The sequence below is a fragment of the Melopsittacus undulatus genome, chromosome 10, assembly GCF_012275295.1.
Source record: "Melopsittacus undulatus isolate bMelUnd1 chromosome 10, bMelUnd1.mat.Z, whole genome shotgun sequence".
NCBI classification, from domain to species: Eukaryota; Metazoa; Chordata; class Aves; order Psittaciformes; family Psittaculidae; genus Melopsittacus; species Melopsittacus undulatus.
Window position 1 is genome coordinate 30,056,998 of NC_047536.1, and position 24,535 is coordinate 30,081,532.

The following is a 24,535-nucleotide window of genomic DNA, read 5'->3' on the forward strand; positions in this document are numbered from 1 at the left end:
GTGGCCGATTGTGAGAACAAACCCCTGGGTGGACATGGTGCTGTGCTGGGGGACAGCTTCCCACCTGCATTCACTGTGGAGAGCTCCTGGCAGAGCTGACTGCTCAGCAATCTGCTCTTCATTTTCCATGGGCTTTCAATGTGGTACAGTTGGTAGCATGAGACTGGCTGGTACCTGCACTGGCCCCTCTCAAAACTGTGATGCTCTTGTTAAACAGTGCAATGGCTCAAGCAAGCTCCACTATAGCTTCACCAAGTTCCCCCTGAGTTTGACACAAGGGTGGTCCTGTAGGGTGGTCCTGTAGCTGAGCTCTGCCTGTTGGTGTCCAGGGGTCAGAGATTCATCTACAGTTTCAGCATGAAATTCTCTCACTTTTTCAGCAAGAAAGGAAACTTGCTGTTGTATCAGCAGGGGATTAAGTTCTGACGTCTGGAGCCTGCTTGAACTGCCCTCTGCAGCCTGAGCCACAGGGGGCTGCAGGGGGGGAATGGAGCAGGTCATGTTTTTAACTGTGGTGTGAAAACACTAAGGAGGAGGAACGAGTGAGGGCTCAGCAGGTGGGGATCTGGGGTGGTAGAGTTTTGGGGTTATCCTGATGTGTGATGAGAAGTGTGTGCCCTCAGCTGCACCGCTTGGGTCAGATGGTTCATCCTAGCACAGGACTTGAGTCCAGCCTCGTGCTGCCTTGGGCAGCCAGGTTGCAAGAGCTGCTGCAGGTGTTCAGCAAGCTCAATCTCAGAAGCAATGCAACAGCCTGGGCTGCTGCTGGTGTCACTGGGAGGCTGTCCCAGGAAAGCAGGCTGGGGCAGGAGGAGGTCCTGGATGTGTGCAGTAGCTGGATGTTTCTGGAATGATGTTAGGAACCTGGATGTTCCTAAATACTTGGATATCTGGAGCATGGGAGAGTTGGATGGGCTGGAGAGCCTGATGCTCCTGCTAGAATGATTCTTGTGCTGCCTTGAAGTGCGTTACAGAAACTAGTAGCAGGTGAGAAGCAGTGATGCTCAGCCCTTGCTAGTCTCAGGATGAGGTTTCCCTTGTGGGAAAGTATCTTACAGGTGCCTCTGCTGTACTTTCCTGCTCTAAGGATGCTGAACTCCGTTCCCACCTCATGTTAACGCTTACCTTCTCCCCACTGGGATACTGACCAATTTTAATCCCAAGGGGGACTGAAGTCATAAAAAGCCACCCAAGATTCAGCTTCAAGGGCAGTGTTTCACTTGGATATGGAGACCAAGAGATCATGACCTAAATTTCAAGTAACAAGGAACCACAAATAGGATGTAGCTTCTTGGATTAGCATGCACTTCTGTGTGACTCCCTGTTGTCCGGGTGCAACGGGTTTTCCAGTGAAACCTGCACACAGGTGACATCTCCCTGGGGACAAAATCCTGTGAGAAAACTCATTCATCGAGTCTGGGTTTGCTTACTGCTTACTGACTCCAGCATCCAAATCTGCTATTAAAGCGCTGGTCCTCTGTCACCCTGCATGGTTGTTCTCCAGATCTTTGTACAAGCCCCTTCACAGAGGGCCATACCAGGGCTGGCACTGGTGCTGACATTACACTGATAGCTCTTGGTTTTATTTGATGACCTTTAGGTTGCAGTTGTGTAGAGGGAGGCTTCCCTAAGTGGTTTTGTCTGCTACCTCCTTTCTCTTGAATAGAGGAATGAGATTCCTGCTTTGTGGATGGGTTTGCTGGCACCTCAGGGTGTGCTCCACAAACCGTGCCTGGAAACAGGGACTTTAATCTGTTGTATAAAACAGCATGAGGAAATGCTCCATGTGGAGCTGCTTCCTGGGAGCCAGTTGCCTATACAGGGATCTGTGTGTCATCTCCCACACTCGTTGCTGCTGAAATGGATGAATATTTGTCTCTTGAGTGGATATGCCTGTGACCCCCCCTTGCTTGGAGGGCTGTGAATGATTGCAAAGAGCTGGGGCAGGGCAGGAGAGGCTGGAGGAACTGGTCTGCTGGAAGGGGCATGTGGGGCACTTTTAATGAGCTGTGCAAAGAGCTTGTTCCAACAGCTTCTAATGAACTCAATGTCTACAGCCTCTTGGCTTGGTAACAGCTGAGGCAGCCAAATCTGCTAAAAGGAGCTCTGGGCAGGCGAATAGGGCCCAATGCCTTCGGAAAACAGACTTGACTTCCTTGGTGCCCATAGAGCAATTTAAAGTTAACTTGGACGTAATGAGTCCTTCTGGTCAGAACAAGGAGACTTTAAGAACTTCCGGAGGAGAAATTACATTGCTTGCACTTGAAAGCAAAGACAATAAAGGCATTGTGAGAAAGAGGGGTAATGCAAGTGGGGTTGTGGGCTGGGAGCGTGGTGTCCTGGGCTGGAGGGCACAGCTGGAGCACAGGCAAAGAGGTAGCAATGAGGAGAGCAGCCTGGCAGGTGCAGTAAGTGTGCCTGCAGCCCAAGTATACACTTCAGGCACAAAGTCCATCTCTGCTGTGTATGCACCCGGTGGTTTAGAAAGGCCAATCCCACAGAATGGAAGCAATGGTCAGTTAAAAGAGACAAGAGGAAGAGCTTCAATGGGGGAAGAGGGGTGATAACTCGAAGTAGGGTGACTACATTTTACCACGTGCACTGTGAGCTTCAGTCTACAGAGAGTGCAAGGTTGGTGAGGAGCAAGCTGGCACAGGGAAGATGTAAAAGTGGCAATACTTGGTGAGAAGGGGAAGTTGACAAGAGCCAGTGCTAATTGGAAGCTAAGAACCACAGAAAACATGAAACAAAATGTGACAGAATTAAGGAATACATCCCTGGGCAGGATGTCAAGCTTGATGAGCAGAAATGTGTGGCACAGGGAATCTGACCCATGATGTTCTGTTGCCAGATGGACAATGCAGAAAAAGCCATATTTGATGAAGCATTTTTGTTCTGTACTCAGGGAAGTGCTCACAGGACATTTGTATTTCATGAGATGTCTCATAATGTAATATTTTTATTGTGATAGGAAGCAAAGGGAAACTGGAATATTTGCACCCAACCCAGGTTACTTTGAAATCTATGGAATTAGGCAACTTCCATGCAATTATTTTTGAAGAGCTGCCTGAGGAGTTTTGAGAACCAATAACCCAAGTGCATTTCTACAAGCCCCAGGGTGGATGGAGGTGACCAGGAATGCTGCCACAGGTCAGGCTCCTCTGGAGTCCCTCTTGAGAAGCAGATGCCAAAAACAGGCTTGAGATGGCAACATGTAATTAGCTGAAGACAGCTACCAGACTGGCTACCACAGCCAAGAGGGTTAATGTGGTGTTTGTGTGTATGGAGATGTGCAAGTTGAGCAAGAGCAGTGAGGATCTTCCAGGCTGCTATTTGCTGAGGCGGTGGCTTTCAGCAGGACATCCTTTCAGTCTGGCTTCCACAGCTCAGAAATGGCTTTGACAAATTGAGAAGTCTCATTCCGAGTAAAGGACTGGAAAACAGACAATGTGATGCAAGGCTGTAGGAGCTCAACCTGTTTCTTTCAAAGAATAAGAAGGCAAAGAGTAACTTGAGTGCTTCCTTGAAGGCACATCCATCCTGAGCAGAGTTTGGTTAAGGGTGGCCCAGGCTAAGGAGTAAAGGAGGAACATCTAAGAAGATCTAGAGGGTTGAAGGTGGCAGGTTCAGTTTATCACAACAGGATTTTAACAGTGAGGTTAATTCTTTGTAGGAACAGGTTACTAAGCTTGTGGTGGGTTCACCATCACTGAAAATGTTTCTTTTTTTCTGATCAGATGTGGTGGATCTGTCTTAAAACCAAAACCAAACCCTGATGCTGACATGCAGATTCAAAAGGGGAGCTCTGTTAACCTCACACAGGGTTAAATCATCACACTGGTGTTTTAGCTTCATCTTTAAGCATTCATGGACTGTGTCGGATCTATTGCTGCCTCCAAGAGAAGGTGTGAGTCTCACACCTTTGAGCCAGTGAAGGTTTTATCTAGCATTCCTGTTTCATTTCTGTTAGTTTCCTGTGTGAACTCGATCAAATTGCTCTAAGCTCCACCTGTCCTGTTTGTAAAATAAAGATGATTCTGTCCTCCTGCCAACTGCAAATACTTCAAGAAATATTAAAAATACTAAAAAAATACTGAAAATACTAAAAGTAATAAAAGTGCTTGATAACCTTTGTGTTTTTAGCGTAACTCCAGAGCAAAGTGCCTTCCCTGAAGCTCTTGCAGCTTGTGTCCCTGTGTTACTGGCCCCTTTCTAGCCACTCTGCAAATACCCAGTGGGAGCAAAACAACTCTGCTGGCAGGAAGGCTGGTAAACAGGGCTTGGTTTACCTCCAGATTACATAATGTTTGCAGGAGCTGGGTTAGTAGACATCAGATTCACATATGCATCCCACTGGAGAACAAGCAGTGTGAGGTGGCCAGCAGTCCAGTCACAGCTGCCATGTAAGAACAGTTTGAGAGTGAAATGCTAAAAGCTACATTTTGAGTAGTCCTGAGTATTGTAGATGGGATGTTTCTCTGTGATAGTAGTGGGATGAAAGGGCTTGGAAAGCTCTGGTTCAGCCAGAATATCTCTTGATATTGATCTTGAGCCCTGTCATCTCTCTGTTGCTCATTTGCCTGGTTGTAGTGCAGAAGGATGGTGAAGGGGCCACTGGGGGTGATGAGGCTGTAATGGCCATGTAACATACAAAGGCTGATGCAGAAACCATGAAGTTTGTCAGTGCCAAGGTAGAGCTTCTTCCAGTGCTGGGTCTGTCTGGTGGGGAGGCTGTGGGTACCAGGCAGGCTGCACTGGGCTGCTCTGGTGCTGCCTGGGGCTGGTGGAAAGCATGGTCCAGCTGAAGCTCCTGATGTTGGATTTCAGGTTGATGATGGGGACTGGTGTCTTGCACATGCCCATGCCTTGGTGCTATGCCTGGGTAAGCCAGCTCTCCTTATCTGACCTGTATTTCCTGCCAGCACCTCCTTCCCCTGGGGCACATCATCTGCCCTTCCAGGAGACCTCCTGCTCCCTCCAGCTCTCCTGCCCATAGGAGACTACCTCGTGGCTTGGCTTCTGCTGCTGTAGCTCAGCAGGACCCCAGTGTGGAAATTCCCCGGTGCTTTCAGTGCAGCAAAGGCAGGATCTGGAGGGGCAGAGGTTGTTCCTAAGGCTCTTGAGCAACAGAAAGGAGAGCTGCTGCAGGCCAGAACCACCGAGCTCTTCCCTGGAAATCATTAAATGGTTATAAAATTAACCTAATCACAAGACCCATTTTAAAGTCCGTATGTGCTACCATCTTCCCCCTGGACTTTGGTAGACTTATGTTGAAAAAATGAGAAAAAAGATGCAGGGAGGTGAGAGAAGGAGGAATCTGACAGTGACACAGCAGAGGGATCAAGGGTTCAAAGATCATGTGGGATTGACAGTGCTGCACACAGCAGCAGATGTAGCTCAGAACATCCTTGGGCAGCCCTGGTCATCTCCCCAAAAGACCATTGTGACATTAGTTAGCATTTATTGTTTGCATACTGTCCAAACTTGGGAACATTAATTAATTAACATTTGCAAGTTACCTTGAAGCCAAAAACCTCCCAATTTTATGGAGTTTGTTTCAACTTCATTAATGTCTTGTATGTTCATTTTATTCAGGGAGTGCTTGCTCCAAACCAAAGTTATTCTGAAGTGGTTGTATTTGGTTTTTGTTCAGTGATGGTCCTGTCTTAAGTTAAATACTTGTTTGATGTAGGTGCAATTTGTCCTCTCTCTCTATAAAAAAATTGATTAGCAATGCTACAGCTTTCTTTTCCAAGTGGTTTGCTGTTGATCCTTATAGGTTTGTGGTCAGATCCATATAGAAACCCCTCCTTTGTGCCCTGTTTTAGTTTTACCCCTTGGCTTTTGATCTTGGATCAAGATTAGTTATTAGATTGATGCTGTGTTTCATTGCCGTGTTTTCCAGAACATTTTCCATACACCAGAGAAGAAATATCCCTTCTAATTAGTCTTCTAAATTGTTCATCAAGTCAATTAAAGCCTTCACTGATACGCTTTTCTATCAAGGCTTTGTTAAATGTTTTCAGTTGCTCTACCCCTGTAAGAGGCAACGTCTTTATTTTGAAGTTGACTTTTTTTGCAGGAAACTGAAGAAAATATTTTTCCAGTGGGAGGAACAAAAATGATTTATATAGCATTTAAGGATCACATGGAAAGGGCTTCATGAGAGCAAAGCTATTTCTTTGATATAAACAAACCAGAGTAAAGAGAAACCATCAGTTGCCACGGGAATGAAATTGCTAACCCAGTGTGCAAACATTTTGAACCATGATTCTTTAGATTTGCACAATTTGGCACTGCCAGGTTTGTTGCTCTGGTCCTGCTGCTTTGGAGGAAGCGAAGCCATGGGGAGCTCACGGGAGCTGCCAGGTGCCAGGGCTGACCTGGGAACATTAAGGTTTTACTTCACACTATCTCATCTGTCATTTCTCTGGGATCTAAATTAGGACTGAAAATGGTCTTTAAATCCAGGTCTTGGGAACTTTACATGAAGTGTTGGCTCTGCTGCAATTGATTTATTAAAGAAATCAAAGCAAATTTCTTCCAGTTCTGTGGTATTTGCTTTGCCGCACACTGAAGCACTTTAGCTTCAGTTGAGCTTTATTAGCAGAGCTGCTTGTAAAATCCAAGCCTGAGTGCTAAAAGCAAACCAGAAATCTTGTCATTCTATTTCAGACCTTTCAAACATTCACCTTAGGTGCATTGAATGATAAATTAGCTTCAAATTACCCTGCTTTATGCAGCCTCCTGGGTGTCAGGGTAGATTCTGCTTTTTGGCTTTCTCAGTAACTGTAGTTATTTCTTCAGCCTCTGTTTGCGGATGTGTTACTGGGCTGGTGCCTGCTGTAGGAGCCTGGGGACAATCACATTTAGCTAAAGCCTGGAATGAGTCCTTTGCAGACGCCCAGGCAAGTTGTGGTTCTGCTGTACCTGTTCTGATGCCTTCCTGCATGCTCAAACAGTGCAGCTGAGACCACACTGCTCCCAGCCCACACTGTTCCCAGCCCATGCTGTTCCCAACCCAGCAGGGAGCAGAGCCATCATCTCCCCAGCAAGCTCAGCCCTGGGTGTAGGGAAGGAAGCTCCAAGCAGAGGGACAGAGGTGCCTTTGAGTAACAATTCAACCTGTTCAACAAGCTGGAAAAGAGTTGTCAAATAAATAGCCCTGTGGCTTCCAAATGACTCTTGGGTGTTATTTATAGTGCTGTGGGCACTCTGCCCCATGGTTGCTGACAATATCCCTGTTCAGCCCTGCCGTGACCAAGCCCAGCTCCACACTGGGATCTCCCTGTCCCATCCCCGTCCCCCCCCAGCTCTTCCTCTCCTGGGATTGGACCTGTTCTCCTGATGTCTTTCCTTCACTCATTATTTTGGCCACAGCCGTCATGACAAATGGTTCTGGTCTAGTTTGTACCTCCTGGATGGGTGAATGAATTCATGCTGTAGGGGCACTGGGTTTCTGCCAGCTTTGGCTGAGGCTGGAGCGATGCTGGGCATGGGTGAGTTCCCTGCCCTCAGGAAATGGTGTGACACTGGGGCACCTGATTTACTGTTTTCTGTAGGGACTGGGATGGGTTGCCATGGAAAGGTTTCTCAGAATCTCTTAGGAGACTCTAATACAAGAAAAGGCAAAATCTTTGTGTGCTTCCTGCTTGAAATGTGGGGACTTGATACATCCATCTCTGAAACCTGTTTTTTCCATAGTCATGCAAAGCATGATCTGTGGAATTTGGAGAGAAAGCACAAACGTTGAGTGTAGCAGGGTCAGATATTGGGCCACTTGAGGATGGTAGCTGCAGTGCCTGCTGGGGATTAGCACCCTAATTCAACATGCTGGGACAGTTTCTACTCTCCAGAGCTTCCTTAGTTGATACTGCAGTGCACTGCCACCCTACAGCACATAGAAAGCTCAGGCAATCAGGGAGGATTTGGGATTTGTTGTGGTCTCGGAGGGTCAGTGTAAGTCCTGAACCTCTGTGCAATGTAGGGAGAAGGTGTTGCACTGGATGGAAGTTATTTGGGAGAAATGCTGTGTCCTTGAAGGAGTAATTGATGCCTTTTGCTTGTCTCAGTGTCTCCAAGTGAAAAGATGTCTCTAATGCCACATGTCTTACTGTTTCTGTCTCCTCCTTTTGCAGGAAGGAAGATGTCTCTATGTGATCCTGTTGATGGCCCTGTATTGGTGCACGGAGGCGCTGCCCTTGGCTGTGACAGCTCTGCTGCCCATCGTCCTCTTTCCTTTCCTGGGAATCCTCCCCTCTAGCAAAGTTTGCCCACAATATTTTTTAGACACCAATTTCCTCTTCCTCAGTGGTTTAATCATGGCCTCGGCCATTGAGGAGTGGAATTTACACCGCAGGATCGCGCTCCGGGTCCTTATGTTGGTGGGAGTCCAGCCAGCCAGGTGACTATGGGAGCAGGGGGTTCTCCATGGGGAACATGAGCTACACAAGGCTCTGCTCTGATGGGCTGTCATGCAAATGTCTCCCATACCGGGAGATTGTCTGCACCACCTTTTCTCCAGCTTATTGAGTTTATTCACTGTTTGCCTTTGCTCAGAGGCCAGCGGAGCACAAGGAGGATCAATAGATTCAGCCCCATATGTTTGTGCTCCATCCAGTTACAGGATAGTCACAAAAGTCCTTTTTGTTGTTAGTTTTCCCTCTACAGGAGCTTTTTGTCCTGTAGCTATAATGTATCAGAGAACTCACCAAACTGAAGAAATTCAGCTTTTCCTTTTTTTCTCTCTTCCAGACTAATTTTAGGGATGATGTTGACAACGTCTTTCCTGTCCATGTGGTTAAGTAATACTGCCTCCACTGCTATGATGCTTCCAATTGCAAATGCAATTTTAAAAAGCCTCTTTGGGGAGAAAAACACATCTAAGGATATGAACAGGGAAAATGAAGAAAACCAAGGTAATTGAGACAGGGAAGTAGCATAAGCCAGCTGAGGTCTGCCCTGCTGCCATCTGCCCCATTTTATTGACTTCACTGGCACAAGTACTGTATTTCATAGCTACAGCTTCATCTCAGTGCTGATCCCATTTTGATACACACTGTATTACCATGGTGGAATAGTACTGGCACAAAAGGGTATTTTATTCTGCCCTTCCTCATGTCATGCAGGAGGCAATGCTTATGAGTTGTCTGAAAAGCCAAGAAGTGGTGATGCCAAACCAACCTGCTCCATAAACCTGCTGTTGGCACAAATAGAAGTTCAGCTTTGTGGGCAGGGTGGTGATGGCATAGGCAGAACTAGGGAGGGCTGTAGATAGTAACACCTGGGGAGGTGAGTGCTATCTAATGGTGCAGGGACAGACAAGGGACTGGCCAGGCCGTGAGAGCAGGGCATGGGTGAGGACAACAGCCCCTCCATGGCTGCCATGTGCTTGTGGATAGGTGGGTTCTCCTCTCATTTTCTTGCTTGTTTGCCCATGAAACTGGAACCTGAGCTAGAGGACAGAAGGGAAGGCTGGCAAATTAAATACCCGTTTCTAAACTGCTGTGTGATTTCCCAGCTTGATGTTAGTGCTTGGTGTTCTCAGCAGGCTGTGGACACGCTGGGGCAGGGGTATGCAGTCAGATGAGGTCTTCCTCTAACCCTCTCTTCACAAGTCATTTACCAGGAGTTTGCTCTCCTGTCAGGCAGTGATGAGAAACAGCAAAACAGGAATGAAGTCATGACGTCCTCTTTGCAGCTACTGCTGATAGTTGGAGCAGTAGTCATGGCTTCTCTTCCTTGCACTAATTAGTAATGCACTCCTGCTGTGATTTAAAAGCAATGGCTTTTTGGTTCCCACTGAGTCCTAAGGCAGAAAAATGAGTCCCCAGAAGAAGGCTCAGACATGTGCACACTCTAATAAAGATATAATTAATCATTCATCATTAATGTCCCAGCAATCATAAGATATTTTCACTCCAGGTTGCTTTATTACATTTGCTTTATGAATTTTTGGCCATTCACATTTATTAAAATCAACTCCACTGACCTTCTTGCTATAGTTTCTTCTTCTGTAGAAGCATTGTGCTTTGTCAGTTTGCCTTTGACCTTCTTGACCCCCTCCTCTGAAATGATTTGACTGTGTGGTTGTGACTGTAAATACATTAGAGTTTGGGAACACACAAAATCAAGACCCCCATTGTCCCAGGCATTGGCAAGCGCAAAATTACAGTCCTTGGCTCACAATGCCAAAGTGGTGAGAGAAGCCAGAAAAGGCAAGGGGAGAGACGTGCAAGTAAAAGAACAAATAAAGAGATGCTTTTGCAAATATCATGTCATGGTGTGAGATGTATTTTTCTTTTGAGGTAGAGACTTATAAAACTAATAAATACAAGTGAAGGAGGAATCATTTATAGAATGTACAACATCAAAATGCAGGAATGTAGGTTTTCTTGTAGACTTTTCATCTGAACTTTAGTGTCCCAAGGTAAACTCATTCTTTTCTGAATGGATGAGAAAAGCTGAGTTCTTTGAAGGAAGCCCTAAACACGAGTCAGTCACAAGCAATGAATCTGATGTTACACTTGGGAGCAGAGACATGAAGGTGAGCTTTCTGCAGGGGATTCCTCTCAGTTGGGTGTCCTCTGCCATCAGGGCTGGTTGCACATCTCCAATGGGACTGTTACAGCTGTTGGTTTTTTTTTTCAACAGACCTGATGAAACCTGACTAAATGTAAGGAATATGCGTTTGAGAAAAATGTATACTCCTTTCATAGTGCTTTATAATCTAACTAAATTGCAATGTGTGTTCCAAAAAAGGCAGGCAGATTTGTTAAGGGGACTGTATGTGGAAGGAAACTTTTACAATGGCTTAGGGTAAGGTCATTTTGCCAGACTGCTTGGATATACTTTAGTAACATTGTAGGAGTGTCCAGGATGGGTGAATAAAAAAATATGTATTAAAGAATATGTAGCATATAAAAGAATTAGATTTTCTGAAGAAATCTTAAGTATATGGAACCACTTTTGTGAAGGTCTTTGCTTATACAGTGCCAGAATTAAAGTGATGTCTCTGGTCAGTTGTGCACGCTTTCTTGCTGATGAGAGAACCTCAAGGCTGCAGTCAGTCAGGTTCGTGCTCAACCATGTGAACAGCATGTTGTAGATCAGTGAATATTTGGATTCTGGTGTTGCTGGTAGCTAAAACTTGGTGTAGTGTTTTGTTCATTTTGATGCTGTTGGCTACCAATGCAAGAATGCAGTTAGATGAGCTCTGGAGGCTTGAAGTCTTGGTTGTTTCTGGTTGATTGAAGCCCGGTTATAAACTGAACACCCATAGGCTTTCTTTGGCTTCCAGAATTTTCCTTTTGGAGGTAGGTTATAAAGTCTCTACAATTTTGTCTGACATCTCCAGCAACAGGTGTGTCAGGCTGGAAACTGCTGTTCCAGTGAGCCTGTCCGTCTCTCCTGCTCTCTGCTTGCTTAACACATCATTGGCAATAGTTCATTTCTCTGAGAAGCTTGAATATCTCCAGGTAAAAATGACAAGAAAATGTTTCCATCCTTTTTTCTCTGCATAGAGCATCTCTTCTGCAAATTCAAGTTAAACTGTGGTCGGTGGTGAGGTGTTTTGTTTGGTTTAATAGCACACTTCTACTCCCAACAAAATGCCATTCAGCCACTTCCTTCTTTGGCTTGTTTTGTCCTTTCCAGGTAAAAGCAGTCTGTGTTCTTTTGCTCAATTTTTGGGAATATTCTTTTGGGGCAGTAGGTAGAAGAAGGGATCCTGTCTTTTTAGAAGCAGCAGTAACAGCAAAAGGAGTTATGTTTAGCAGTATGCTATCTTATCATCCCTTTCTGTCTATCAAATAAATACATATGGCTGTTTGCTTGTTCAATAGCAGTAATTTTAAGGAGAAAGAAAGAAAAAAATCCAGGCATGTTCTCTCCTTTAGGTTTTATTCCCTAATGTGTTTGTGTACTATTTTCACACATACTTAGCTGAAAATGTCTCTTGAGTAACTGAGTACATTCAGAAGGCACCTACTGTCAACAAACCTGCCTTAAAATCTGCTTTATTGAATTGATCCCTTAAGTGCATACATGTGGCTCTTCCTTACTGAAGGTAAGGACCTACTGTAGACCTTTAAACCCTGTTTCTAAAGGGGCAGGTGGGAAATATGCGTTTTTGGACACCACTGTGTGGTTTGGCTGCCTAACCCAAGCCTGAGCTGGCAAGATATGACCCCAGTGCTGCTGCCTGCGCCTGTCAGTGAGTGGAAATGTTCATTCTCAGCCTTTTCAACTTTTTAGAAACAAGAAAAATGTCATTAAAGCCAAAGTTACCTAAGATAAGCCTTTCTGCCTCTAAGGTATACAAGGTATTTGGTTGAAATGGCCAATTACTCCTTTATATACTGCTCTGTGAGAGGTCATCAGCCAGGCTGGACCTCAGTGGTCTTTGTCCTCTTCTGATTTATGGACCTGCAACAATTTTCAATTCCTTTTTACACGTTTCATAGGAGAAGCTTGCAGTAACTCTGGTTTTCCTTTGTATGGCTGCCTTATGCAAACCTTCCTGGAGAGGTAACTCATAGATGGTCCTGCTCAGATGGGGTGGAAATCTGGGCTTAGCAGGGAAAGAAAATTGAATAATATGGAGTGGTAGAACGTGATATGTGTCTTTGCAGACCCAGCACTAGGCTTGAATGGCACAGCAGTGGTAAGAGGTCTTCGGCAAGGTGCATTGGAGGATCAACAGTCAACCACGGGTTAATGTTCATCCTAATTACATCCCTCCATGTGGCATCGTTGGGATGAAAGCTCAGCATGTGCATCCAAGCCAATTAACTGCAATTCAGTAAATTAGCGATGTGTAAAACATGACTTTGCAAAAACCTTTGGTTCACTGAGCTGGAACAAGCTCCGTGTCTTTGACGCACACGTAGGCCAGTCCGGAGACTTTGACCACTGGCTGCTCTTTGTGCACTGCTTTTGGTCTCTAGTGCATATACTGGTAGAAGAGGATGGTGTTTTGGCCTGAGGAGGGGTGCAAGGAAACCTGGGGACTACTGGGTTGGCAATACTAGGAATTGGGCTCTGCTTGCAGTGGTCTGTAGAACCTGGGATGATGCAGGGACACAGGCCTCTGGACCCAAACCAAAGACCCTAAGGAAAGGCAGCAGGGCTGAAGGTGGATAAAACTCACAAAGGGCTCCATTCCTGAGGAGGAATATGGAAAACAGGGTTTATAGCACATTTCTACTCCCAGCCTAAGGAGGTTGAGACATGAGCCAGGAGTACAAATGCCACAAGGCTTAGTATGAGATCTGGTAAAACAGAGCAATTGTGTTGTATTTCTGTCCTGATTTCTGAACTATCACGTTCGTGTGTGTGTGGTAGAGTGGTGTGCACTTCCCAGTTTACTGCCAAAGACAACATTGGTCTTTCTGGTCAAAATACATCCTTTCCTCAAGTACTCCTGCATCCTGCCTGTGTTCCCTGTGGTTGGTGATATGGAGGATGGTGAGGCAGAGCCTGTGTGAAATAGGTGGGAGCATCCCTGGGAAATGGGTATGGAACAGGTTCCTCCTGGGGTGGCCCTAAACTTGTGTTGAGGACTGATTGCTCAGCCTGCAGGGTCTGTCATTTATAGAGGGGATGATGGGCTTGGGAATGGTCCTTGCTGTTGGGGTGGCTTTCAGGGGACCTGGTATGAAGCCTAATCCTAAGTGTGTATAAGTCTTGCCTGTATAAAGGGAATTACAGCTTTATAGTGACTTTGTACTAGGTGTCTGCAGGGGGTAAAATTCTCATCCCTTGGGGATGGAGCTCTGTGGCAGGGAGTGCTCCTGCTGTGCCTTGGGGAATGCACCTCACAGGTACATCGGGCCCAGAAGATTTTTTTGCTAAGAATGAGCTATTGTTAACTCCCCCCCTCCAAACCCCAGCCCAACCCCATGACTTGATAAGGGACACCCAGAACTCCTGCTTGTGTTAGAAGATCCCAGAACCCAACCCGTGGCAGAAAGTAGTAAAAGGACTGAGTGCTTCTGGTTGTTGGAGGAGAAGCTTGGGGGCTGAGGTGGGACCAGAGTGGTGGCAGGAGGAGATGGGCTCATTCATCCCCACCAGGAGCTCCTGACCCTGTCCCTGTGGCATGAGCCCACCCTTGGTTTGCACAGCCCCTCCTCTGTCAATAACACTTGTTTCCTCCATTCCTCTGTTTGGTTCAAAGAGAATTTTCTAGATGCTTTGAACTGTTTTAAAGTCCTCATCTTTCTTTTTCAGCATCTTTACAGCAGAATAAACTTTACACTGTACCAACTGAGATGCAGTTTCTGGCAAGTACTGAGGAGTAAGTTAACTATAAAGTTTATATTAGAGAGTTGAGAGAGAGAATTATCCCCTGAGTTAGACCAACCTTTAGGAATTTGAAATTCAATCATTGAAATGTTTTGATTTTTCCAAATGTCCCAATCACTAGCAGCCTGATGATAGAAACCCTCTTCTCTGTGTCCAGCATTCCTCTGCATGTTCAAGTCATTGCAGAGATTTTTCCAACCACTCTGAAATGGTAGCCAGAGGTGGGGAATTGTGCCTTGTTTTTCTCAGGAACATCATAAATGTGAGGTGAAACCCACCAGGATTTACACACTGGTGATGGTCCTGCTTTGGTAACGATGGGAAGGAAACATCTTTTTGGGAACAGATGGTTCTTTCCTCTCAGTGCTATCAATTTATTACTTTTAGCTTTTAGCACACCTGTGGACTTCATGTTAAGTGTCACAAGTTGCAGAGGGGCTGGGCAAGGCGTGTGCACCCTCAGCTCCTATGGACGGGTGCTGAGGGTGCTCTGCCCTATGCAAGGCTGCCAGTCCTACATGGCAGTTCATCAAGCAGAGCCCTCTGCAGCAGTCAGTTGCTAAGGTGTCCTTGAGGACAGTGTTAGTTTGGATTGTTAGAAAGTGGGAATTTTCCTTCTGCAAGGCTCTGAAGTGGTTGCACTGTATTTAAACCAGGGCTTTCACCGGATTCTCTTTTGGACTATTTTAAAGCAAAGACCTGACGGAGGAGAAGGAGATTACCAGTGATGCTCTCTCAGACTTAAAGAAGGAGGAAGAATACAAAACAAATATATGGAAAGGTTTCCTCATCTCAATCCCCTATGCGGCCAGCATCGGAGGTACAGCAACACTGACAGGAACTGCACCAAACCTCATCCTTCTGGGGCAGCTGAAGAGGTATGGGAGGCTGTCCCGGAGAGCCTTGTGAATCCTGGAAAACAGGGACATGTTCTCCATCCCTGTAGGAAATTCCCTTCTGTACTGAGAGCTGTTTTGGAAAATTCCTGCCCTTTCAGAACATTTTGGGAAACTTTGTGAGCAGATAAAGGCAGGGAGTGGTTGTATCAGCCTTAGCTATAATAACCAGGTTCCCAGCATACTCAGCCAAGCTGTTAGCCAAACTGGTGCATATGTGCTTCACCTCACTGATACCCTTAACCCCATTGAATTTAATGGGACTTTACTCCATGCTTGCAATTAATCTGGTAACTGTTTTGATGGAACAGGACATGTAGTGTTTTGTAAGTAATTCTATCTACTGCTGTATGTTGATAAGGAAAATAAGGAACCCACTACTTCTGGCCTGTTTTCTTAGTCATAAAACATGCCCCCGATGAGCACAGAAACAGATTTATGCCAACCTAAGTGCCCACAGGTATTTCTTAGCTTTGCTGGTCTCTACAAGTAGTACGTTCAGTCTCTCCTGGGCATGTACAGCATCCCTATAAGGTTCATGTTCCAGCTTTCCAGCAGTTATTGTAGTAGGGTTTAATCCTGGGTGTTCAGGAGTATCATAGCATGAGAGCATCAGCCATCTGGAGAGAGGTTTTCAGACCTTCCCTTGCAGGCTTGCATGGCTGGGCTGGGTGAGCTGGGTGGGAGGGTGTTGCTCCAACACAACACTCCCCAAATCTCCTAGTGCCCAGATTAGCCCAGATCACTGCTAATGCACGCAGAGGAATAGTTTTGAAGTGCTCACTGGCAGGTTTGTGGGATGTTTTGCTGCTGATTTCAGATGTTTGCTTACCGGTAAATTGAAGGGTTGCTTTCCCGTCTTGCATTAACTTGATTTTTCCCATTTGCTTAGTTATTTTCCAGAATGTGATGTGGTGAACTTTGGTTCTTGGTTTATGTTTGCATTTCCTTTAATGCTGATTTTTCTTCTCATGGGATGGCTATGGATCTCCATCCTGTATGGAGGAATTAACCTGAGGTACGTTTATATTCGCTGTATATATGTGTATAGTCTGGTTACACCAGCATTGTGAAATACTTGTTCATTATGATTCCCATACTAAATCTACTGGTATCACCCAGGATCATCTCCTAGTTTATAACTAACTTCAGGATACTCATGGAATAACAGGTCTACTTTTAAGAAGCTGTTATGCAACAGGAAGATTTTAAAATGTGTCAGATATACTTTAAGTGATGTTTACAGAGTATGCATTATACATTCATTCAGTTAAACATAACAGTTTTTAAAGGTTGTTTTATTGCCTGACCTGGGCTTGTGGCAGGTTTTCATTGACAGAAGGCAAAGCAGGATCAAACTTTGAAGGCCAGCCTGAAATCTTGATTCCCCTGGAATTAGTACCAAAAATCTCCTAGCACATATAAGAGCCAGGATTTGTTCCCAAGGCAGAAACTTGAGTTTGGAACAGATTACTTCACAACAGGGCTTAATTTTACAACAACGTGTTAATATGTAACTGATAATAACATGTTTTTCTGGCAAATCTTTGCTGGATACATGCAACCCCTAGTGTGCATTACTTAAAATAATTGCAGCATTGCCGTGCTGGTTTATTTGGAGCCCTTTTCCCTCTACGCATTCTCATACATGATAGTAACAAGCTCACAGCCTTGCTTCCTCCAGGGACCATGCAGAATTTGTAACATTTTGAAAAATAATTGTTATTTTGAGTTTAAAATGCAAATAGAGGGGGAAAGGGGAAGAGAGAGCAGGTGTCCAAATATTTACATTGTCTCAGAGACAGGAAAAAATCAATGGGAAACTTTCAATCCAGAAAATGCCAAATACCGGTCCTTAAATTGCTTGTGGGGCTTCATGGGGTGCTCTGTGGGTTGCTGTCTGCATGCTGCTCTGGGATGCTCTTTACGTGCTGCTCTGGGATGCTCTCTACGTGCTGCTCTGATATGCTCTCTGCGTGATGCTCTGGGATGCTCTGCTGGCCTGCAAGCTCTGCATTGCGTAGCCAGGGCTTGTGCAACACAGAGCCTGAATTCCCATGTCCTATGGTAAGGGCTGGGGCACAGCCCTGGTGTCCAGCCAGCACAGCTCTGGACGGTCAGGTGAGGGAAAAGGTATCTGTGCCGGCCAAAGCCCCTGGCAAAATACAGAATTGCTTTTGTGCTTGGAGAATGTGATGCTTTATGTTTTGTTTGGCTCGCCTCTGTCAGCACAAAGCATGGCTTTATTGGGATAGCTGGGCCATCACAGATACCAGTATTCCCCAGTGGCGAGGTGCCTTGGAAGAGAAATTGCAAAGCTGCATAAGTACAGATGAGCTTCTGAAGGAGTCTGTTGGGCTGCTTTAACTGTAACAAGGCAGTGATAGTGGCTGGACTTCCCATGTGGGCAATTCATTGGTGTCTGCAGCACAATGCAGACAGGTGGCTGTGGCTCCAGTAATAGCAGGTTGACTTTGCTTAAATCCAGAACACATTAAAAGGTTTAGGTATGGTCTGGCTGAGCTAAGCTGGAGCTGCTGTTACTAAACTGCCCCCCAAAATAAGAAATTTAAGGGCCAGGTATAGCTATTTGAGGTCAACCATTCATTCTATACCATTCATTTGTATAGAAGATCCAACTACTGTATCCCTTTGAAACAGTGAATGGATTAAGGAAGCACAGGCACCACAGGGCCAGATGGATGCCTTTGATGCAGAAAGTTGGGTTTGTAGGTTTAATCAAGGTCACAGGCAGGGTTGGAAACCAGGTTCAGCATCATGGGATGTGGTAGGAGATGCAGTGTGAGGTATGAATATACCATTTGTATGCACATCCTACAAAGGAGCAAACAGTGTGTGCAGTCAGTGCGGCCGGACTAAGAGGCTTAGCCAGGAGCACATTAACATTCCTGGCCAGTTAGAAATTCCTCACATTTTTGTTTCTCCTCAGCAGCATCCTGGGATCACCCAGGAAATTGCAAGTGACTGGAGAAATGAAGGGACAGATTAATTTTCCATGTCACACTCTTCCTAGTTGTTCTGCCCAAGTAGGCAACTGCTAGAGATGAGGAAATCCGGCACTGCTGGGACTTTCTTTTGGCAATCACAGCCCAAGCTGGAGGAAATAGTTCAGAATATAAATCAGAGGAAAATTCCTAACTTTTGCAGGGTCTCCTTTGTGTGAATGCATAGAGAAAGGGTATAGAACATAGGGCTTTCTTGCCTTTATCTGCATCAGAGACCTTCATCATTAGTCTATAATCTGAGATAATGCACACTGTGCTGCCAGAGATGTACAGCTCTTTGAAACTTGCAGAGCAGGCACTGGAGAAGTACACAGCAATAGAAAACACAGCATTTACTGTGTCAGTTGTATTAGAAGCATGTAAAAATGTAACCTTGTTTCTTGGCAGGGGCTGGAAAACAAAAAAATCAAATCTAAGAGTGGATGCAGAAGCCCGAGCCAGAGAAGTGATAAAGGAGGACTATCAGAAACTGGGTCCAACAAAGTGAGTCATAAAGTTGGGATTGAAATGAAGTAATCAAGTGGGTCTGGAAATGTCCTGTCTGAAGAGTAGAGGGTTGGGGGAAATGGAGGTTTTTAGAAGAAAATGAAATACATGCTTCAACTCAGTGTGTTCGTAACCTGCTGATGTTTGCTTTTTGCATGCTCCAGCCTCTTCTCCTTCACTAACATGAATAATTACAAACAGCAGCTTGTTCCCAAATCTTCTCAAGATCAAAGTTCGCATTATAAACTGAATTCATGCTGGGCTGTTTAATTACTGCTTAGAATTTTTCTATTGCAGGGACAAAACCAGTCCTGTGTCCATTATGTACTAATCAACACAGGCTGAATTTTGAAGGCTTGTGCATACCTGTTCTGCAAAGCTGGCAGCATTTGCTGAGAAGGCTGGTGGATTATATGATCTGCATCATATGGACTGTAGATATACCTTAAGAAATCTTAATAGCTGCTCAAAGAAAGCCCATGAAAGAAGTCAGATCCATGTCATAGAATATATTATTTTTTCTCAATAACTCCTTCAGCTGTATTAGGTGAAGAAAGAACAAGAGATTTTTGTCTCAAAGGTCTTCTGGAAAAATCTTGGTGCAAATTACAATGATGGGGATCCTGTTTTGGAGAAAGGAACCAGCAGGAAGAAACTTGAGTTTTAGACTTAGGAGAAGTGTCAAATAAGGGGGAAGCAGAAAAAGTTAAGTATCTCTAAGAATCAAACACTAGGTATGTCCAAACAGCCACCAGTATTCTGGGCTGTGAAGGGCTAGTGAAGGTTTTTGGAACTGTAGGTCTTATCCTTAACTGATCTGTGTTTCTCCATCTTCATACTCATGGCAATGCTGTGAAGATTCAGTGATGTTTGTGTCATCAAACATCATTATTGACATTGTAATTATTGCTCTTGTGTGGGAGATGGAGTGGTTCTTCAAAGGCAATTGTCTGTGCTGCAAAGGAAAGAAATTGGTTTATTTGTTCCATTCAGTGCATTATCGAGCAGCCTGCAAAATGTCTCTAAAAGAATCAAAGTCCCACTTTGAGGTCTAGGAGTGAGGAAGTCCATTAAGCCATCCTCTACCAATTTGATTAGCAACCCCATAACTTAAAATCAGTGCAAGTGGCCTCTTCCCAATGTTTAAATGCCCTTTTGTATGCTTGGAGAGATTTTAAACAGTGTTTTGAGTCATTGCCTTGGTTAAATCTTGACTCCACCAGATACTTAGTGAATAACATTGCCATTAAACCTGCTGTTTATTGTGTGCCTAAGGAATACTGTTAAGGTTTTGACCTTGAAGAAGTTTGTTCCTGCTGTCTCATACATGATTTGAATCTCAGACATCCTTTTACATTGCTTGAACTGGAATGAAACCATCCCTAGCTGACTGTACCTTAGGGACATGCCAGAGGGCAGTGGTAAGAGGAAAGAACATGACAAGCTGCTTGGCCCTTCCTCTCTGCCTCACCCAGAGGTGCAGCCTCACGTATGCTTCTTGTGCCATCTGGGCATTCCTGATGCCAGTGTTGCCTCTCCTTAATGTTTTCCAGTAAGAGATAATTGCTGGCAACTATCAATATTTGCAAATAGATTTACCATCTATTCCAATGTTTCACTGTAGTTATTTCTAGAAAGCCAGCCTAACTTCTCACCCAAGCTGCTGCAGCCTGAGCTTGATACTTGTCCTAGCCTAGATCCACCCCTTTAGCACATCAGTGTTCTAACTGCATTTCCTTACATTTTAGGTTCGCAGAACAGGCAATTTTCTTCTTCTTCTGCATGTTTGCGATCATGCTTTTCTCCAGGGATCCCAAATTCATTCCAGGTTGGGCAAGCTTATTTGCACCAGGGTAAGATTTTATTCACATTCATTCCACTGTCCCACTTTTCAATAGCATTTCCAAGTTGCTGAGATTCCTGGGTTTCTGACTGTGTTGCTTAACACTATTACTCAGGTTTCCTGAAATAAGTTAAACTGAGCTTCAAGCAGCAGAACCAACTTTATTGTTCTGTCTCCTAGAGAAGGTACATGAAGCCCAGTGGGAAGTTGTCAGGTGTTTATCCGAGGCCATCCCATGGGTTTTAATGCTGGGAACACTGTTTATAAGCACATTTACAACGAAATACCGAGTCTTTATACAATCCAATGGTTTCAATGGAGGCTGAAGAGAAGGGGCAGGAGCTGAGCCTCAATATTCTGTCTGTCTGGCAAGCTTGTCTCCTATGTCACATCCACACCTTGGAAAAATGAATGGATAGAGCAGCTGGGTAATGTTGAAGTTCAGAGAGGTGTTGTTATTTCTTAACAGAAGAGACCTCCATAGTTTGGTTGTGTTTTTTTTTTTAAGTAAAGCCCTAGCTGAATAAATAATTCCTTAATACAACAAAGTTGTTATGGACTTTTTCCTCATCAGTTAATAGCTCCTTACATTCAAACACATGCTTAAGCTCTTTATTGGATGGACCCTGCCTTTCACCTTAGTGTCTGGGTGTTTTGCAAAGAGCTCATGTAAGTAGGATAGTCTGAGCTCTGCCGCTCTTCCTGTCTTCAGTGAGCTGAGGAAAATTGTCCTCACAATCCCTCATGGACTGACCGTGTTCCGGCAAGCAGAACAGGCAGAGTAGCAGCATGGTGGGGCTTAGATCTTGGTTTTTACACTTGTAGAGCAGCTTTTCTAGAGGGTTCACAGCCTGTTGTAGAAATGTAGCTCGACAGGGAATTAAAAAGAACTGTGAACAACGAGTGTTGTTCAAACCTGATGGAAACTTGTAATCTTCTTTGGCAAATCCCTGTTCTCATAAACTTTGTAATTCTACAGGGTTTCTTACAAGTGTTTCTGCTGCTTTTGGACAGGTTTATCTCAGATGCGGTTACAGGAATCACCATTGTGATTATACTGTTCTTCTTCCCTTCGGAAAAACCTTCCTTCAGGTGGTGGTTTGACTTCAAAGGTGAGTAGGAATGAGACCTCTGCGGGCTCTGGCAGGGCAGGCATGGAGCAAGAGCCAAGACTATTCCCCCTTGGACCTGCACCAGCCCACAGCAGCTGCACTGGCTTGAAGGAGCAATGTGATCCTACAGAGGCTTTTCATCTGAAGTGCCAGAAGAGGTTTGGCAGTTGCTGCCCTGCTCTGGTTGCAGCAGTGACTCAGTTGCTCATGTAGCTGTCAGAGATGATGCTGTGGTGGGTTGAAGTGAACTGAAATTGGTGTTGATTTACCATAGCAGACCTGATTGTGAAACAGAGGTTTGGTTGCTTACACCCAAACAGCTCCAGTCCCTCAATGCAGGGCATGAACCTCTGAGAGGGCAGAGCTGGGCAAATTGTCCACACTTGGGGGCCCTTCCTTAGTTCCTAAATGATTTAGAACTGAAACTCCTCAAGGCCAATCACTCCAGCAGGTTTTGGTCCCAGGAATCTTTTGAGGTCTTGGGTTTTTCCTCTTGAGTAGCACTGAGATTCAAACTTTAATTCAAAAGCCACTTGGAATAAGGAATGGTCTTTATGTTGAGATGCAGTTGATTAAGGTCCTTTGCAGATGGTGCAGCACAGCCTGGGCTCTATGGGAACTGTCTGCTCAGAGTTATGCACATTTATTGTGTTGTCCATATGCAGGAAGATGTTTAATCAGGCCTCCTCTGGATAAAATGTGTGCCCTTGTCCAACAGAAAATCACAGTTCCATTAGTGCATCCTTCCATATGGCAGAGCTCACTCCATCATGAATTAAGAAATGAGGCTTTTAGGGGAGATGAGCTTTTTGCTGTAAAACTCATTGGCTGTGGAAGAGCAAGTGGAAAATTAATAACATCCTCTTCATCCAAATGGTAGAAAATTTCCTCCTTCCATGGACAGATGGGAGTCTGTTGATGACAATGTTTAGGTCTGACACAGAGAGCAATTTAACCTGATACTAAATGTTCCCTCAAGAAATCCTCAAAGAAAATTCTTAAGTGCTGGAATTTTTTTCTTTTATTTTTTCTTTTTAAGATCTGATATTAAGGTAAATGATCTTTTAATTGTGTTTAAGAGTCTCCATGTGGATATTTTATCAGCAACTCGTGGTTAGTGAGCTTCAGCGCTGATGTCAGGCTCATGATATCATTCTGTCAGATGATGACTGACGTGCTCCCCTTTGGGTTGATGTTTGACGTGGGGGTTTTCTCTCTGTCTAGCACCAAACACTGAGATGCAGCCCTTGCTGACTTGGAGGAAGGCCCAAGAGACAGTGCCCTGGAACATCATCTTGCTGCTTGGAGGAGGCTTTGCCATGGCAAAGGGCTGTGAGGTGAGGCCTGCTGCAGATGCCATGTTGTAGTCATCCTGTATTTTGGCAGGGTGTCACTTGGGATTCTCATTTGGCTCTGGGAATTTTGACTCTGTGGAGTCAACACTCGAAGCACATGTTTCTCAACTCCAAGTGACAACAGTATGCAACATACCATTAAGGAAGTTACGAGATCTTGCAGCTCCTTTCAGACTGCTAGCTGGTAAATACCCTGAGGACATTGTGCATAGGTGCTTGTAGGTCCATGAAGGTTGTATGTAACTTATAGTTCTAGGATAGGATCAGTTCACCTGCAGGGACACACAAGCACTGCTCTCCAGCTTGTTTGCTCTCCCCTTCTGCAGGAGTCTGGTTTGTCTGTCTGGATAGGAGGCCGTCTGCATCCTTTGGAGGGTGTACCACCACCGGTGGCTGTCATCCTCATCACGATTGTCATCGCCTTATTCACGGAGTTTGCCAGCAACACAGCCACTATTATCATCTTTCTGCCTGTCTTGGCAGAGCTGGTAAGGTAGTCCCATAGCAAGACCAGCTTTTCCTCTGCTCTTCTCCTTGCCCTGCCCCATGGAAGGGCAGGCTTGTGTTGTGTCTGTGCTGGCACTGTGTGGTTCTCCTGCTTCTGGGCTTCAGGTGTTTGGAAGTCCCTGGGAGCAGCAAGTGCCTGTAGCATAACATGGGCACTGAAGGATAATAATCCTTCAGACATTGGCAAGATACATGGTTATTTATCACAATGTGGGATAGGGCTCTGCACAGCACGCTAGCTGATTGCATTCTTTAATATATATGCTGGTGAGACTGAATCCCCAAGGTGCAATTTCCGTTCCTTTCTCTTTTTCAAGGCCATTCGTCTGAAAGTAAATCCCCTCTATTTAATGATACCAGGGACTATAGGATGCTCCTACGCATTCATGCTGCCAGTCTCAACGCCTCCTAACTCAATTGCATTTTCTTCTGGACACTTGATGGTCAAGGATATGGTAAGTTCTTTTAGATACAGCAAGTGCTGAAAACAGCCTGAGTGGAGTCTTTAAAAAAGGAATTTTCCAGATTGTTACTAGTTCAATATACAGTGAAGTGTTCTCAGCAGTGTTTGAAGGTACAGGGATATGGAAGGAGTCTCATGAAGTCTCACTGTGGCTCCAAATGTTGACAAAGATAGTCTGGAATGTTCTCATCATCTCAGAGACCCTGCTCCCATTCCTGTTAGTGTACACAACACAACTTCATAGGTTTCTGGACACAGAAAAAAATTCTCCAGCTTGGTGAAATAAAGCTTAGGAGTAAAATTAGGTTCAGTTCCAGTCCCTGCTCACATTCCTGAGTCTTAAACAGATGTTCATGTTTTTGATGGATCAAAGCTTGATGAGCATCTGCAGAATGGCCTTTGTGGCTTAAGAAAGCCCCCTTAAGATGTAGCTAATATTAACAGCAATTAAGCATTCCATTTTTATAATGTTTATGTTCAAATAGCTTCATGCTTCACATGCTGTAGATGTCATGGAATCACAGAATCATAGAATAGTTG

At 44.9% G+C, this 24,535-nt stretch overlaps 1 protein-coding gene across 1 annotated transcript in view; it reads left to right on the forward strand.

The window, feature by feature from the left end:
- SLC13A3 (solute carrier family 13 member 3) overlaps positions 1 to 24,535 on the forward strand; it is a 28,022-nt gene that overhangs the window by 1,796 nt on the left and 1,691 nt on the right. Inside the window, exons 2-12 of the mRNA XM_034067033.1 lie at positions 8,139 to 8,404; positions 8,755 to 8,918; positions 14,233 to 14,299; positions 15,000 to 15,185; positions 16,096 to 16,221; positions 18,617 to 18,712; positions 20,464 to 20,568; positions 21,573 to 21,670; positions 22,895 to 23,007; positions 23,352 to 23,513; positions 23,850 to 23,987. Of these exons, the coding sequence (XP_033922924.1) occupies positions 8,139 to 8,404; positions 8,755 to 8,918; positions 14,233 to 14,299; positions 15,000 to 15,185; positions 16,096 to 16,221; positions 18,617 to 18,712; positions 20,464 to 20,568; positions 21,573 to 21,670; positions 22,895 to 23,007; positions 23,352 to 23,513; positions 23,850 to 23,987 (1,521 nt within the window). The remainder of the gene's footprint in view (positions 1 to 8,138; positions 8,405 to 8,754; positions 8,919 to 14,232; positions 14,300 to 14,999; positions 15,186 to 16,095; positions 16,222 to 18,616; positions 18,713 to 20,463; positions 20,569 to 21,572; positions 21,671 to 22,894; positions 23,008 to 23,351; positions 23,514 to 23,849; positions 23,988 to 24,535) is intronic.